This window comes from Rhyacophila brunnea, unplaced genomic scaffold, assembly GCF_057557595.1.
Source record: "Rhyacophila brunnea isolate RB1 unplaced genomic scaffold, BYU_Rbru_1.0 scaffold_9, whole genome shotgun sequence".
NCBI lineage: Eukaryota > Metazoa > Arthropoda > Insecta > Trichoptera > Rhyacophilidae > Rhyacophila > Rhyacophila brunnea.
The window spans coordinates 6,327,979-6,347,085 of NW_028233361.1; the positions used below are offsets into that span (position 1 = coordinate 6,327,979).

General features: G+C 34.1%; 1 protein-coding gene across 1 annotated transcript in view; it reads left to right on the top strand.

The window, feature by feature from the left end:
• Positions 1 to 3,975, top strand: part of emc (Basic helix-loop-helix domain-containing extra-macrochaetae) — a 50,635-nt gene extending 46,660 nt beyond the window's left edge. Inside the window, exon 2 of the mRNA XM_085959478.1 lies at positions 1,853 to 3,975. Coding sequence (XP_085815604.1) covers positions 1,853 to 1,897 — 45 coding nt within the window. The 3' untranslated portion in view covers positions 1,898 to 3,975. The remainder of the gene's footprint in view (positions 1 to 1,852) is intronic.
• The last annotated feature ends 15,132 nt before the right edge of the window (positions 3,976 to 19,107 follow it).

Consider the following 19,107-nt stretch of genomic DNA (forward strand, 5'->3'; position numbering starts at 1 on the left):
AGTATTAGCACTTATTGTAACAATTACAATAAGTTTGTTGTAATTGTCACAATAACTGCTATGTTTTAACAGCACCTCTCTTGGCTGTGATACATTTTAGAGCAACAGTTTTGACTGTTTAGACGGCTAACTTGTATCGACATAAATGAAAAACTACCGTCGATAGCGGAGTATAATAGCAGTATTGTGTATAGAATAGATACGCTGGACAGGTTTCGAATACCTACTTAATTTTTTTTTAAATGCCAGTGTTATTTTGTACCGGCCGAAAATGTCCTAAGAATATTGAAGAATTACAATATAGATATATTTTTAATTCAAATAAAACTGTAATTATGCTATGTGAATAATTCCAGGTGACAGTTTTAATGTGTGATTTACGAAATACTATATTTCCCATAGGTGTATTTATAATATAACAATCTACATAACTATTGTTACTTATCTGCGTTTTCTTGGAACGTAAAGTGATAAATAAAACAGATGTTCGTGAACTATTGAGAGATTTCATCACCACACGTTTCATTGAATCCTTTTGCACAATGATTCCCATAGAAAAGTGGCCAGTTGTGTTATATTGTTGTCCCATGTTCGGGATCATATTTGACTTCTTTTTATTCACACGGGACGTTTTGTAAGCTCACACACGGTGACATTGTGTCTGAATAATAAAAAAGGGTCTTTGATAATATGGATATTAGTTTTTATCAAACAACTTCGGGACCTTAATGCACGCGCTAAATAAATGGGGGAAGTCATATCACAGCCCGATATGTCGAGTAAATTAAACGGATGATGTGCACGAGTCCAGTATTAAAATACGACATGTGTTTAAATGTAATGTAAACATGACAAATGGCAACATTTTTGTGCAATAGATGCATTTATGTTTATTGAATTACATGATCGCGTCACGAGAGTACGGTGGTTCCTATAGCGTGTTTGATTTGCCAGCGAAAACCATAATATTCGTAGCTTTTCAAATTTTATTTATTTTTTTACATATTATTATAGTGAACATTACAAATTCACCACATGACATTTAGAAACAAATACATATTATAGTAAAATAGTATTAGGTACATAAAAAAGAGAGATCAGTACTAAGTTATTAAACAGTAGAAAAGTGTAAATACAATATATATATATATATATTTATATATTAATTAGGTATGTACAAGGAAGTACACCAAATGAGTTAAGCAGACCCTATTTTAAGAATTTATAGGACAACGTCCACCTATTATACTAATCCTCACGTAGGTAGAATATATCAATACCCGAAGCAATTTGGTTGAACATAGTTATCGCCCTCCCAATTGGCATTACCAGTGGCAGGTTGGTTCTGCACCTTGGTAGAATAAACAACTTATGCTCTCTATTTCTAAGATGATTATCAGGGGGACACAGGTCAATACTGCCCAGAATTTCCATAGAGAGACATTTGTGAATATTGGAGATAGTAGATCGGTTACATGTACATTGTGCATATTACATTTCACCGTGAGCTGTCAAAGCATGGCAGACAGCAATGTAACCATTTTATAAGATTCAATAAGCACCTACTTGCTAATATAATTTTATATAAATGCGATTGTATTTCTAAATTACCCACATTTTATTGTCTTCCCTTGTATTCATATGGTTTTTATTACGTATTTTTTTAAATGTTTTATTTCGACATGAGTGATCTCATGTGTGGTGAACTGTGATACGGCTGACCGTGTTCGTACAATTTACCGGACACTAATCACAATGTCTTGTTTCTATGTATCGGTAGAGGTATATATAGGTAGATTGCTCTGTTTATTTTGACAATAATTCTAATGAATATCTTTCTCTTTTGTTACAGAGCCCAGACAAAACATCACAACTAGACAGGCTGGTGTCGTGTTGAGGAGAGTGAAAATAATTAATAATATATTATAAAATAAAGAACTGTCATTTATAAAGTAAATCGTTTATATTTAATTCATCAAAACTCATCATCATCATCATCAACGGAACGGGGCATCCCTTCGCAGCCATATGACAAGACAATCAAAACTATTCGAGAAGAAATCTTCTTTACCGACTACTACACTACATCCACCAAATATGATTATTCAATCCCAGTTAAAGTGACATTAATTTAAATGTAACTAAAACATTTGGAAGAATTATCATGTGAAATGTTTTTACATTTTTACTTTTCGGATTACTTGTAAAGTCTATTTATTATTTTTTGTCAAATTACACTTACAAGTTAATCCGGGTTAACGCGGATTATCTAAGTGTCGTTAAATATAATTTGACGGAAATACTGAAAAGGCTGTGTCCGTAATCCTCGTTTCTCGTCATCATTCATCATCATCATCATCCATGCTCGGGTATCATAAGCATTTAACAGTGCGGATGGAGATTTGTAAAAAAATAACATTCGCTTGTGTTTTTAACAATAATACTTATTTTTCATTATCGTATATTGTTTGTCCTATAGCCGATCTCGTCTTTTGATAGTAATTTTGAATATAAACAATTATGCAATTTGAATGTGAACTCAAGGCGCTTAATTAATTACATGGAATGAAAGGTTGGAAAACAATGCAGAGATTATAATAGTATAATTAACCATTTTGAATTATGATTCCGGACAAAACATTTTTTTGTTGTAGAACGAGATTAAGGGTGAGATGCAGTCATTGTAATTATGATGCTTAAGGGCCACTCTATCTGCGTTATTTATTCAATTAAACAACTTAACGCAACCGTAAATTGTATATTAACCTCAGAATTTATAATTATGCATGTTGTTTATATTGTGCATTTTTCTTTTTAACTTCCCATTTGTGTAAATTATAATAATATAATATTACTTACTTTCGATCGCAAAAGCGACATTGTCGTATTATGTATCGTTTAACTAAAAGTCAAGCTTAATTATTAACTTGTCTTGTCGGTTAACGTAATTACGACATTCATGCATCTGACCCGTAAACTCTAAATTAGGGTTTTATATTATTATTCTCTGCATTGTAACTCTGTTGTTTGAATGTTTGCAAGAGATATGGATGGATCTCATAATATTTCCCATTCTTCGTTAATCTCTTTGTATCGATTCCTATAATTAATAATTAATAATACTATAATATTCTTTATTACTTGTGCCCCAAGATTTACTCATACGATATAAGTAAGTCTTGGGGGAAATCTTTTGAACATATAATTTCATATAGTGCGATTGGTAAATACATTGGCCGCTGTCGATTGCCTTTTATTGAATTACGTTTAAGAATATATTGATAATTCCATTAGAATTGTGTGAAAATTAAAATCAAATGCAATCGACAGGGCTGTGAATTTATTTAGTACCTGTTAATAATCGCAATGTTACTTGTTTTATAATTTTTAATAGATCTATTACATTATAATACGTCTCAAATATCGATTTTCACTTCCCTATTATTTATTTTCAAAATTGAAAACAAAATGTTTAATTTTTAATCCTCAGAAACCGACCAATGTATATTTTTTTTAACTGGCTACTTTATCAACCATAAAGTAAACGATTTATTTGAAATTCACTTGATTTATTTTCCATCACAGTAATTGAATATATTTCGGATGAAACTAAATACAAATGCTTTAAACATTTTGTTCTGTGATTGTTTTTTATTTTAAAACTGTTTTTAAAGAATTTTAATCTTTTTGTAAGTTTATTATAATTAAGATAATTGTAAATATTGTAAGTAGAAAAAAGAATTTTATGTTTTTCTCTTCTTCATATTGTTTTAAAATTAATTATTATTATGAAAATGAAATTGCTTTAATTATGATTTAATACTTTTGTAATATAGACACAATTGAAAAATTAACAACTCTATATTTTGCACCTTTGATTGTGCGAAGCAAAAAATTCTCATATCAATCGAATTGTAGTTTGATACTATATCAGTTCTAAAAAAATACACCGAACTGAAAAATATAAATACTATATTGCACAAATACCTGTCTTTGAATTATATTACCTGACCCATCCATCCATTTCTTTCCAGAAATACAATATTTTTTGGCATATTCGAAGATATATATGCAGCAGCACTAGCAATACGTTGCCGGTATTGTTTAAACAAGTGTGTGAATTTGAAAACGGCATTTGGTTTAAAAATAAAAAAGTAGATAAGTATAAAGTGATTTTAATATAGTTGACGAAAGAATATTTCCACATAAAACTTCGTACAAAACGTCTTAAATCACACGAATGGTGTTGACTGTCATTCATTGCTATTGATTCAAATAAATAAACTATAATACTAGGTACCTAATACTTATGTAGTAATTGCTATTGCCACACAATTTAATAATGACAAGGACCGGCTTCGCTCGCTTGGATAGGACATTATTATGCTTCTTTATATAATCTTATAGCCTAGGCCCACTGGTCAAAAGGGGCGCCGCGAGACATAACAGTATGAAAACCATTGAGTTTATGCCATGCATGTCTGCTAGTAAAGGTAAACATAACAAATGACTCACATAATATTGATCATTCACTCAGCTAATAAGGAGTAGCTTCTGCATCCAGAATCAGTTAATCATCATCCATCAAATCACAACTTTTTGATTTACTAGTTTTAAGTAGGTACCTATAGGTATGTGACACATACCTATTATAATTCGATCTGTGCATTTCCCAATGTTCCGCCCGTAGACGTGGCAATGATGGTTTTTTACGCAGATGACACAATCGATTCTTCAGAGAAATTAAAAAGGGGCCTTGAAACAGTTCAAACCAGTCTTACAATTATTATTAAATTCTACCCTAATATTAAGAGCATACATAAGTGAAACGGCAACTAAGTTTCAACAGTAGGTGGAACGAAATTTCGCAGTCGTCGCCAATCGGAGACTGACAGTAGAGGTGTGAGCACGTCAATTTGTTTTGTGATGGCGTTGGAGGAATATATTCTTAAATCGTGTAAAGATGACTAAAAAACGTTCCGCATGTAGGTACTTGAAAAAGAAAACATGTCAATGAATCTTACTTTTATTATTACGAATATAATAATAAACATAACATTAAAAAGACGCATGTTGAATTTTTATGACAAATTATATTTCGTTCGGCAGCGTCATTTGCACAATCCGCGCATCGCCTAGTCACAATCTTTTTAGACCATGCCTCAGCTGAAGTATAGCCTTATAAATACGCGCATTGCTCACACATTGAATATAATTATTAATAATATTACCCAAAGCATGACAAAATCCCTTCAACTGACACCAAAAGAAACTATAACATACCACTCAAACAGATACGCACTTGTCCACAAAAAAATAACCACAAAAATTATTACGTGTCACTGCCATATCCAATTATTATTGAAGCTGGTAGTTAGAATTTTTGGTGTTTCTATTACTTTTTATGGTCGGGGGGGGGGTCAAAATCAGTCAGTGCCTCAGGCCTCCAAGTTCATAAACTCGTCAAACGTTAGACTTGTCGCATTCTCATATTAATATCGATGTAAGGAAAAGTATCAAATGTTTATGTCGTGACATGATAAGCAGTTCGATCATGTGCAATGACATCAATGAACTGACTATGACAATATTCTAAACCACAACATTTCAGTCACATCAGGATATTGTTGGCGGTTATATTGTATGATAGTGGGTTAAAGATAATACGAGGGTGGGTCAATAATTCCTTAGAAAAAAGCATTAAAACAGTTTTTATTTTTGTATTTTTTTTTTAATTTCTCAACATAATCTCCTTGGAGCTCAATACACTTGGTTAGACGTTTCTCAATTATTTTAAACCGTCAGAAAAATAAGTTTTCGGAAGGTCCTCAAAATAAGCATTTGTCCGATCGATGACTTCTTCATTTAAAAAAAAACGTTGTCCACTTAGCCATTTTTTTAAGTTTGGGAAAAGGAAAAAGTCACTGGGGGCTAAATCTGGCGAATACGGTGGGTGGTCGACCAATTCGAACTTCAATTCTTCAATTTTAGCCATTGATCGTAAACATGTGTGAACACGGGCATTGTCCTGATGAAAGAGGATTTTTTTCCTGTTTAAATGAGGCCGTTTTTCTTCAATTTTGTTTTTTAGCTGGTCCAATAAAGATGCATAATAATCCCCTGTTATTGTTTTTCCTTTTTCCAAATAGTCAACGAAAATAATTTCACGTGCATCCCAAAATACAGTAGCCATAACCTTACCAGCTGATTTTACGGTTTTCGCCTTCTTTGGACATGGTTTGCCTTCGCAATCCACTGCTTTGACTGTTCTTTCGTCTCGGGAGTATAGTGGTGTATCCATGTTTCATCTACAGTCACAAAGCGACGGAAAAAATCATCCGGATTGCGTTGCATGAGCGACAACAGGGCTTTAGAGGCCACCACCCTATTGCGTTTATTGTCGACTGTGAGCAAACGCGGCACCCATCTTGCAGAAATACTTTTCATGCCCAATTTGTCATGTAAAATAGAAATGACGCTACCTTTTGAGATCCCTGTAACCTCAATTATCTCACTCAACTTTAATCTTCGGTCACTTAACACCATATCGTGGATTTTATTGATCATTTCTAGTGTAGTCACCTCTACAGGACGTCCTGAGCGTGGTTCATTCTTTGTTGATGTACGACCACGTTTAAATTCATTTAACCAGTTATAAATAGTTGCAAGTGAAGGAGCAGATATGCCGTGAACTAAATCCAACTCATTTTTTATTTCCTTTGCTGTTAACCCTTTTATATTAAAATGTTTAATAACGGCTCTTAACTCAATTTTCTCCATTTTCCATTTTTCCATTTTCTACAAGCAATTTTTTTTTTTAAATGTACGAGAAACACACAACAACCCGACCGATCTGATTGAAACTTCGCAGCATACTGAATCGGTAGTGCCGCTGCATGAAAACAAACCGCTTACAGTACAATTCGCGCCACCTGTCGGCTTTTCTAAGGACTTATTGACCCACCCTCGTACATCGATTCATTAATACACGTCGCCACAATAAAAATTAAATTATGCATATTTCTTCAAAATAGACCTCCACATAACTATTTTTTCTGTGTGTGCACCTGGATCATTTACATACAATAATTATTAGTGTTTATCTATAGAAGAAAGTTGTCTTTAACATCTTTACATAAAAGCCAAATTTGTCAAAGCCGACACTTTGCCTCTGGGTTCCACATATGAATGATTGCAGTGTAAATACGTTATTATCAAAACTAGTTCTACTGCATTTCTGCGAGGCGTTTACATATTATTTCTAATATTATAAAATTCTAATCTGTTATTGAAATCTTGGAATAAAATAATAATTCTTGCTAAGTAATACTAATAGTCATCTGACTTGGTTGCGTGGTTTGCCAACACACTTGACCTGTCGATGACTCATTTTGGAATTCCAATAAAACGCTTTACTTTGCCGATTTGCTGATAACAACAAATCCTCCAACATCGTCATTCGTCATTTGCATCTGGTTTATGCCTGCTGCAGGACACAGGTCTCCCCCTGTAGTCTGGTTGCCAGGACATACAAACGTAGCATGACTTGGTTTTGTCGAAGGACAAAGGTTTTTTGATTGATCCTGACTTTGCTGATTACGAATTTCAAGTCTGTCATCCCTGGGTAAACGACGTCATCTTGGTAAAATGGCGGCCAAAAACGAGCTTCAATATTGGGACCATAGATTTTATAAATAATTGGGACCATACCTAAATAAGATGTCATATTAATAAAAAGGATTTCAAGTTATACACATTTATATTTTTATAAAATCGATGTTTTTTAAAATAAATATAAAAAAATATTAAAACTATGAATAAGTCAAAAATTTCTACGACAAAACATATAAAACTTAATTAACTAAATTAATAATAAATATGACCATAAAATATATGTAATACTAAGATAGGGTCCTCTCACATTTTTAACATTTTTTTAGAATATTGTCTATCTTTAAAAGTTTATCTTTAAAAGTTTATCTTTGACTTGAAATAAAAAATATTTCTAATTTGACGCCTCTGTTGACCAAGTGATTCTAGCGTCAATTTGGTGCTGTTTGTCTTCAGTAAAATTGTTTTATTTTTCATTTATAGATATTTTTTAAATCCTCTTAATTCCCCTGCTTACTTAGCTGTATAGTGTTTCACAAGTGTTAAATATATTGAAATTAAACATTACAATAAAAAAGTTGTACCTACTAGTTTCTGGCTACAATTTTCTCCTTTTAAATCTGTCTTCAATGGGTTTTAATAGGTCTTCAAATGGGTTTTTTTTTTTTTTTTTAAAAAGGCAGATGGACCCATGTTTAACCGAGGCGACATATCGGTGGTCTGAAAATAAATTATATTAAAATGTAAATATTACGTAGGGACAACTAGTGGCGAAGGGTGGAGGTAGGCTGTTAAGATCCGACATAAATAGTGCATACTAAACTTTGTCAGCCAAACCTAATTGTTTTCATTGAACTTAAGACCTCAGTGTGTAGATTTAGTTTTCAAAATTCAATTAAACCCTGCCAATACATAGTAGGTAGGTATATACCAAATAGTCAAAAAACATTCGTTTATCTATAAAACATCTAATAGTATGCCATTAAAACATACAGAATTTTAGATATTTTATAGATATAACAATATTTTATAGCGATTATGGATGGCTTAGGCAGGGCTAAATTAAAAAAAAAACAAATCAATGCCATATTATGTGATTATAATTCAACGAAAATGAGTAAGGAATAAGTAAATATGACTGAAAAAGTGTGCACTATTTTTGTCGAAGCACCCGTAGCGTACGTAATCTATTATGATTTGGTTTACGCAAGGTTTAATTGAATTTAAAAAACTAACTAGCGTACATAATGTATTATGGTTTGGTTTACGCAGGGTTTAAGACACCAGTGAAACGGCAAATAATTTTCAACTATAGGCGCGACGAAATGTTGGACTCGCTGGCATTCAGAGAGAGAACGCCGAGCTGGGAAGACGTCAATTTGTTTCGTGATGGCGACGAGCGTATCAATTATTCTTAAATCGTGTAAAGATGACTAAAAACGTTACTAATTTACTTGAAAAAGAAAACATGTCAATGAATATAATTATTATTATTGTTACTGATAGAACATATTACGTTAAAGTGCCCACCACCACCCGCCATATATTCACAGCCGTGGATATGCACGGCCACTTTCTATGACGCTTTAAACGTGTCTGAAAGAAGTGATTTTAAGTGCTCATTCTGTCCCGAGACGGAGCCGCACGGGACTGATGCTGCAACCATGCACCGTAGTGCTTAAAGAAGAAAGTTAAGAAAGAAAATTTTTGTCTTAGTGTACCCGCATACTAAGTGTCACGAATTGAAATAGATGAGTCATTGAGTCTACAGAAGAGTCGGGACGACGCTGCAAATTTCTCAAATGCCGCAAAGTTGGCCTCGGTTGCTACCAGATCTCCATGACCAATTGGGCCGGGAGGCTGCCAAACATGATCCCTAGTTCGGACATGGTAGTGGCTGCGGATCGCGGAGTGTTTAAGGGGAGCAGCGCATAGACGCGAAGCTACTGAAATCGGTCGTTGTCAGTGTCGAGCGACTCGTTGTCCTGCGGGATAAGAGCATCCGACAGGACTGTGGCGGACTCTTCAGAGCTATTGGTGAACGATCCGTCGGGGCGCCGTACCGCCGACATGACTTTTTCGGGCCGTGAACCCAGCTTCATCACGTAATTGTGATTGTGATCATCGATTAATGTGCACTATTTATGTCAAGTCTTAACAGCCTACTTCCACCCCGTGCAACTGGTGAATAGTGGAGGTACGCGATCCACATATGCTATACAATAATGATATAATTATTAGACTTCCTCATACCAATATAACATTGCGATTATGCATGTAGTACATATATTTTTTTTGTTATCAATGTGACATAGGTACCTACCTCTTCTGACTTGAATTAATGATTATTAAAAAAAAAACACATTCCTCCATGGGTGTAGTAACACTAACAATCAACATAATCTGAATTTTTTCATGAAACTGGTTTTACAATACTTTGGAGCAAAAACTTCTGGCAATAAAAACACTTGACTTGTTGTTTACTGATGCATGACGTCTCAATCAAAATATATGGCTAGAAAAAAAACAATTGGAAAACACACGCAAGCAAACATTTGCCGGAATGTTCCGGGTACTAGAGAGATACCGGTACAATAGTTTTAATCATTGCAATGAATGTATGCAGATAATGATTAAGTCCAGTAATGACATTGTGTAGGTTTGGGGATTGAAAATACCAATACCGGTATTTCGGTATTTCCGATTGAATACCGGTATTAATACCGATATTCGTGAAACACATAAAATAATTACAAGATAAAAAGAACTTTTTATATACAACGTTTTTAAATTTTTCTGTTGAATCATATAAACTTGACTTGACTAGCTTAAACGATCAAAAAAATTTGTACTTGATAGAAATACTGAATAATGAAATGTCATTTAATAAATTTCCATAGTAACGCACGTATATATTATTTAATAAATTAGTTGCTAGGGCTCCCTAGCAACCAATAATGGTATCGAAATAACTTTTCATACAAAACAGAATTAACTAAAAATGAATTCAATTCTACTTAAAGATGGCTAAATTATTTTAAAAAAAATGCATTGGCATCGCGTTCTGATATATTCTAAAAGTTTCAAATGTCTAGCTAGTCGGCAAGTTAGTTAAAAATCGATTGCAAGATTTGTACCGGACAAATAAGAATACGAGCTAAGAAAAACGTTGTAAAAACAGACGTACCTATCTACCAATAAATATAGAGTCTGTCTTCTATAAGTTGGCGTCCACGTTACGTCGTTTGCGGACGGAAAGCATTGTGCCATCGCGTTCGACTGTTGCAACTTTTCAATGGGAGGGAACGAGAGGGGATGCAGTGTTAAGATGCTGAAGCGGGAGGAAACCGCACGACAGTTTATAGAAGACAGACTCTAGATATAAACATATCTTTGAAATATTAATATTGTACAGCAAAAACATCTAAATATGTACATTGAAGGGTATCGGGAGAAAACAATGATAGTCACATTTTTTTGTGTTTTGAGTTAAATACCTATGCAATGTATTAGCCAACTATGTAGGTATATTTTCATTATACATTCAGACTTGTTGAAAACTTTAAGAGTTCCCAAGTAAATGTTGATACAAAAATTACCAGTATGGGAGAAAACAATAAAAATGTGTTACCCTTTCAATTTTTTTTAATAATACAACTTCCACTCTGTGGAGGTCTATATACTTCGCTTAGGATCGAACATGGAAAATCTGGTACCTAATATGTAATTAAAAAAAGAGTTAAAATTAATTTAATATTGAAACTATTTTTTTATGGTTTTACCGAGGCTTTGACCGCGACTCGCTGTCACATCGCCTTTTCTCTTCTAGAAGGGGATTTGCAGATCAGGTTCTCAATCCAATTCTGTTAAAGAAGTTAACAATTTTGCCAAGCGCTTTCGCCTTGTCCACCGCCAAGACACCTTTCAACTCGTCGACATTTTCAAAGATATCCGCAGTTCGCAGCTGTACGTTCATATTTGACGCATTGTACCTACTGCTATAATATGTACTATGTCCTCCAAAATATCACATTCATCGCAGAGCTGCGAATCGCTTCTTCCAATGAGGACATCAAATCTTTTACCCATTGCAATATTGAAACTATACCTACTCGTATATGTACCTACATTATATTATTGTATTTCATAGATATCTGATGTTTTCTAAAATGCGTACAAATTATTAGAGTTGACATTTCATAACTTTGCACCCCTGCTCCAGGATGTAAGTAATATATTCTTTAAATATTTTTTTATTACTACATATTGTATTAATACAAGTGAATATCATTTGATCTAATTGTGTGCGAGGTAATCAGGCAAAGAACCGTATCAGTGTACTAAAAAGAGCAAAAAAAGTGCAAAGTTATAAAGCATTTATTTACTCTACCGCTCGTTGAAAATAATGTTGGACAAAGAATTTGTCATTCGGTCTCAATGCTATTCCGCCATCTATTATTTGAATACATTTTCACGGTCATAATGCATTCGTACAAGTGCTTACGTACAATTTGCCGGACACGACAATAATTAATTATTATGTTCTTCAACACTATTCAAAATGGAACATGTATATGTACATTGCCGACTCAAGTAGAAAGCCGATACATTCACAACGACTGGTCCTACTTTTTCCACCCCTCCCGCTGTTGTCTACGGATGACCTGTCATTGTCCTATAGAGTGCTCATACTGACGCGTCTGTCGTGTTCATACAGGGAATGGTTTGATTTGGATAGATGAGTTACATGATAAATAATACACTAGCATTAACACACCATCTACAAATGTAATGCATAGATCGCTACATATTTTTAGGAAATCGATATTACCACCGGTTTTTGTGTGAAGGACTGGTCTGACTTTGACAGCTGATGAATAAAAGTAATGTATATTATTTATAAATAACACTGATAGTTAATATATTTGATTTGAGAATTTTTATAATTCAATTTGAAACGAGAAAGGGGGAATCAATATGTCAAGCAATCTGGGATCTGATTTTAACAGCTGAAAAGTGGACCACTCGTTGCTTGTGGAAAAAGTTATGCTCAGGCTTTATTAATCTAAAGAGAGTGGTGATATGTAAGAATCTATGCCTATTGCTGTGAGTTGTGACGTAATAATATGTATAATTAATAGTAATATAAAAACCCATAGAAGCAAGCTATGGTAAAACAATAAACCTTAACATGAAATAAATGCAAAAAATAATAAACTGTTGGATAACGTTCAACTAGATTGACCAATTTTCACCTGACGATTTGTGAGGCAACAGGTGCTTAATCCGGGCGATCAGCTCGGAGATAAATCATCCATTTAGCGCTCATTTGCAATAATTACATCAAAGAAAGTGACAGCGGACAGAGCTTGACAAGTTGTTCTTGTAAGTAATACAATATTCTCAAAAACTAGCCCGCACTTCTAATTATTATTCAGATTAGCTTGTCAACATTACAAATTCGTACGACAAGCACTGCGAAGTAAATTAGTCAATTAATATGTAAAAATTAATAAGATGTAGTCAGGTAAGTATTACTTGTTATGTTCTATATTAATTCAACAGGTACTACGCAATTTTATTTTTTAACTAAACTGTTTTTTACCCAATGAATTATACAAGATTTAAGGCTGTACCTACTTAGACACGGAGTGATCTTGCGATGTCCCGATACACGATAACGTTTTTTTTCGTTGACTAAATAGCATGGCCCCCAATCCAGGATCTTTAGCGCCCCTACCCATCGCTTAGGTTAGAGGCAGTCTGTCGCACTACAGTGGCGTTGTCAAATGGTGTTCGAGGTAAAATAAAATTCAGTGTATTTTTAGTGATTTTTTAACGAAGTAAAATAGCACCACATGCGACTTTTTTACCTTTAGAGCAAATTTAAGATGTGTCCCATTTATCTGGTCGACTCGCCACGCCGGGCCTCCCCTGAGCCCGGGCCCCTAGGCCACAGCCCTGTCAGCCCCCCTTGTGGGAGCCATGCTAAATAGATTCGGATGGTGGTTTTCTGTTATTATTTTCTTGCTAGTTGGATTGGTTGATTTTTCAAGGGACAAAATAAAGTTTTTATCATAATTGAGTATTTCAAATTACTATCCGGTATATAAATTAAAACTGTCATTTGAAAAATGTCATTTAATCTAGTTAGGCATAGCTAACGTGACCATACGTCCCGTTTTTAGGTAGCCTATGCCGTTGTCCTCAAGCACAGCTTCGGGACGCCGAAATGTCCAGTTTTCAGAAACAGTAACAATTACAAAAAAGGCGTGAAACGAAGAACGTCGATCCGGTGTTGCATATGAAGACCACGTACATCTGTCATCTACCTAGCGTCAGTCGCACGTAACTCTCGAAACGTATAGATATTTGGATGCAGCGATCGGCGAGCCGGTATAGAAATGACCAATTCGTAGGTGTTTGTATGCGTTCTGGCGTCTTCGATCGCAGCCCGTGAAGCATGTAACTTGCCGATTGTAACAGTAGATGTTTTTTTTTCAAATTAAAAAGTCGCATTCGACCAATCTGCGGAGCTGCATTTGGCAACGTGTGTTTTGTGAATAACGAAGACGTTACATCGGCGTATTCAACACGTTGCGAACAAGACGAGTTTTGATGTGAGAGCCGGTTTAATACCCGTTTATCTTCATATGTTTTTGATGAGCATGTCCGATCTCAAAAGACCATTGCCCACTGATGAAGGAAGCCGATACATTACACGACTGGTCCTACTTTTCGCCCCTCCCGTTGTCTATGGATGACCTGTCATTGCCTGTCATTGTCTATAGAGTGCTCATACTGACGCGTCTGTCGTGTTCACTTGTCGGAGTATTCTCAGTTTCAGATTTCTTCCAGATTATTTTAACGTATCTTGGAGACCTTGGAGTTCATCTGATTTACTGGTTATGTGTTATTAATAATTGGAAGTGACGATCAAAGTAAGAAAATTTATTCTGTATGTAATCATATCATAATACACTAGGACGTTTGTCAATGTGACAGTCGATTCTAAACGACAATAACAAATAACTTATGTATACTCTTCAGTCATTATAGAATACCAAACTCTGCTTGCAAGTACGTTATCAATAAATAATATGGCAGTGAACCACTGGTTGCTTGCGCAAAAAGTTGTGCTCAGACTTTATTAATTTAAAGATGGTGGTGCATATTAAAGTGTCGTGTCTACTTTCTCTACCAAGTCGTTACGTACGTCTTTTCCTTTGCGCATTTAATTCAACCGTGCGGCGTCCAATCTCCCGGCGGCCAATTGGGCCGGTGTCCAATTGGGCCGGCGTTCGATTGTATCGGCGGCCGATCGTCCCGGAGGCCAATTGGGCCGGCGTCCGATGTACCGGCGGCCAATAACCGGAGGCCAATCGCCCGAGTCCAGTTCGCGGTGCCAAATCGTCCTAGACCCGCAAAAGACGCATTGTCATTGATACCTACGCACATAATTTGTGTAAGTTGGTGCAATCGCACTATTATCTTAAAACTCATGTTTGTAAATTAAATAATAATATCTACTAATAATATAATAGAATATTAATAAAACACACCAATAAAATGTTACAAGAAAACATTTTTGTTATTTCCATTTCACAGTGCATTGTGCTATATTATTTTAATCGAGATTAGGTAAGTGTAAACCAGTACTCCTCTGACTGTAAAGTAAACGAATTTGCTAATATTAAATTAATACTAGGTATCTGAAATGTGTTTATTATGTGATGTTTTGAGGGTTTCAAAATCTTTCGAAAACGTCCGAGTGCTACGTACATTATACGTATCATTTGTGTTGAGTATTCTTGAATATGCCAGCATTATTTGGAGTCCTAATAGGTTGATCCACACAATTAAGTTAGATCGAGTCCAAAATAGATTTCTTAGATTTCTCTACTTACCTAAGAACATACGGGTTCTTTCCTTATGATAACGATAATAAAATGAATTTCCCGACTCGTTTTCTTCTGCGCATACTATCAATGCAAACCCTGTCTACTCGAAGAGTGACTGTTATTTTAAAGCATTTATTTTTACTAATTCTTCGTGGGTTCATTTACAATTCGTATATATTGGCAAATATTAATTTTCATGTTCCCACCAATATCACTCGTAACTCTACGGTCTTCAAGATACATCGACGCAGGACAGATGTTATGTTTCATGATGCTGTGTATCGTGCGATTAACTTATTTGATGGCACCATAAAAATTGATTTATTTTTTATTAACTATTAATGTTTGTGGACGTGTTAAATAGGTTAAATTTATAATTATATATATTATCATGTTTCTTTAATATTTACATAAACATATGCTGTTTTTTTCTACTTTCTTGTTATATTAGTTGTTATTTGTAATTAAGATATTTTTATAATTTTGTATTTATTATGTTTTATGGCGCATTGGCCAATCGTTGTAATGCCATAATACTCCTTTCTAAATAAATAAATAATTGTTTAAAAATTATATTAAAAATCTATACTTACACTTTAAATTATATTAAGTAAGTATAGATATTATTCGATATTATTCAATTAATTTAATAATTTATTTTTAGTACTTTCATTAATTATCTATATATGGCCCGGTTTCGTCCGCCTCAGATGAACATTTTCAACTAAATAATCTTTATACGACATTCATTTATCAAAACAAATTCAAAAGGTGATACAAATAATCTACCAATACATTGAATTATCCATCCAATAATATTTTCTCAATAACAATTAAGGCTATACCTCAGCTGAGGCATGGTCTAAAAAGATTGTGACTAGGCGATGCGCGGATTGTGCAAATGACGCAAACCGATAAAAATTCAACATGCGTCCTTTTAATGTTATGTTTATTATTATATTCGTAATAATAATAGTATATTCATTGACATTTTTTCTTTTTCAAGTACATGCGGAACGCTTTTTAGTCATCTTTACATGATTTAAGAATATACTCCTCCGACGCCATCACAAAACAAATTGACGTGCTCACAGGTCGACAATCACTCTCCGACTGGCAACGCGGCCGAAATTACGTCCCATATACTGTTGAAAATTATTTGCCGTTTCACTTATGTACGCTCTTAAGTAAATTAAAGTTAATGAAAATGAGAGGGTGCTCGCAACCACAAGACTTAGTGGAACATCATCGTTCAGACATGAAAAAATCTTTATAATGCTATGTTTATTTTAAATAATTAATCAAAAATCGACAGTAAACTTAACAAGTTATTTATTGAACATACATGACTTGAAAACATCTCATGCCTAACACCTACTAGAAAAAATCCATTTTAGAAACATGGATTTAGATTTAGGTATAGCTGGATTGGCGCTAGTGTATTTTGCCAATTAAGCTTCCGGCATTCTATCTAATAGTCAATTTTTACAATGTTTTTATTAGGTCGTATTCTTATTTGTCCCGTGGTTGTTTATCCGGTACAAATCTTGCAATCGATTTTTAACTAACTTCCCGACTAGATAGACATTTGAAACTTTTAGAATATATCAGAACACGATGCCAATGCATTTTTTAAATACTTTTAGCCAACTTTGAATTCATTTTCAGTTAATTCTGTTTTATATGAAAAGTTATTTCGACACCATTATTGGTTGCTAGGGATCTGGGGTCCTAGCAACTAAATTATTAATATATACGTGCGTTACTATGGAAATCAATATGAATGCCAAAATGACATTTCACTATTATTTCTATGAAGTACATTTTTTTTGATCGTTTAAGCTAGTCAAGTCAATTTTATATGATTCAACAGAAAAATTAAAAACGTTGTATATAAAAAGTTCTTTTTATCTTGTAATTATTAACTAGTAACTCTTATGAAATGCTTATCAAATTGCGTTACAATATTGGCTATCGGTTTCTGTTTTGCTGTCTGACAAGAACGGTTCAAATCATATGTGTGCTCAATATATAGAATGTTACATTCTCAAATCTTGTACCTTATTCGTTGAATAATAAAATTTTATAATAAATTTATATATTTATTATTGCATATTTATGCAAAGTTTGTGGACCATATTTGACGGTAAGTTATAGTCTTCGGTTCGTTCTAAGTGCGAACAGGTGAGTCGACCAGGTGATCGAGAGTTGATGATAACGCGAACGAGGTTGTGGTGGAAATTCATTTTTTTTCATACGATAAGGTTATTTAAGTCATTTTCACGATGCAGCAATGCCGCTGTTCGCGTTGGCCTTGCATTATGGCGCGGCTTCGATCCAATGATATAAATAATAATTTTCAATTCACAGTTTTAATTGATTGATTAATGATTAAATTAAGTACCGTTTATAGTGATAAACGGTACTTATTTAATATTAATATTAAACGAAATTATTCAGTGACGAATACTGGTTATTGGGCGGAGGTAAATGATTATTAGGTATTACAAACGAAAATAATAATAATAAATACTTTTGGTAATGATGAATGTGTAATAAATAATAATATACATTGGTTGGGGCAATTATGGTTGCCCTCATCTCTATATTTCCTTCCTACCTCAAATCCTCATTATTGTCGTAGGCGCAACTCTGTTATGAGTCATCAGGAACGTTCCCTCTAATTTTTATATTGTTTGTGCGGATCATCAACGCATCTGTGCAGGGTTGGTTTCATCCAGTGCGGTAAATTTACACCCCCCCCCCCCAACATACACATACAATTTCTTTTTTAATGACAAAGTTTAAAATTTAAGTAAAAGTTCGACGAATTCGAACGCATAATACTCGGGAATATCTGCGTATTTAGATACATGATTATGAATATCTTGTCAGAGAGCCATTCCAATTTAAATGTATCGCAGGATTTCTTCTTAATGATCGCATTTGAAATATCACATCCACTCCTTTTTGACATTTTTAGCGGATAAGTTTTCTATAATAATTAATAAGTATAATAATTGTACTATACATTATGCTTGCACAGGCAAGCAATTGTATTGTTCACTTGAGTTGTTTGTTACGTGCACTGAACACACCTGTAGTTATTAATTATTAGTTTTGTATTATAAATATTTTAAGTAAAAAACACTGCACTATTTGGCACGAACACTTTTACCGTTTAAAAATTATTGTATGAACTGTGATGTTTACACAATAAGGACTACCATGAGACTGTACTGACAATGTTTCTTGCAAGTTGAAACATGTCAAAGGAAATGAAGAGGACCCGGCACATAGGTGGTCATTGCTAAACACTAAAATACGTATCTTTTTTTCGTATAATTTGGCATGCAATAGAACGGGATGGATATGGTGATCCCTTCTTGAAACTTTCTTTTACAATATTTTGTGTGAGGACTGTGCGGGGGATGAAAACATGTGTGCGGAGATATTTTGGTAGATGTGCGCAAGCACACGCGCACACATTAGAGGCAACATTGGTCATCAGTCGATGACCAATGTCGATGACCAAAGTCGAAAATGAGGAATTCTGTGTGCACCTTGTACGTCATCATCATCATCAGCCTGAATC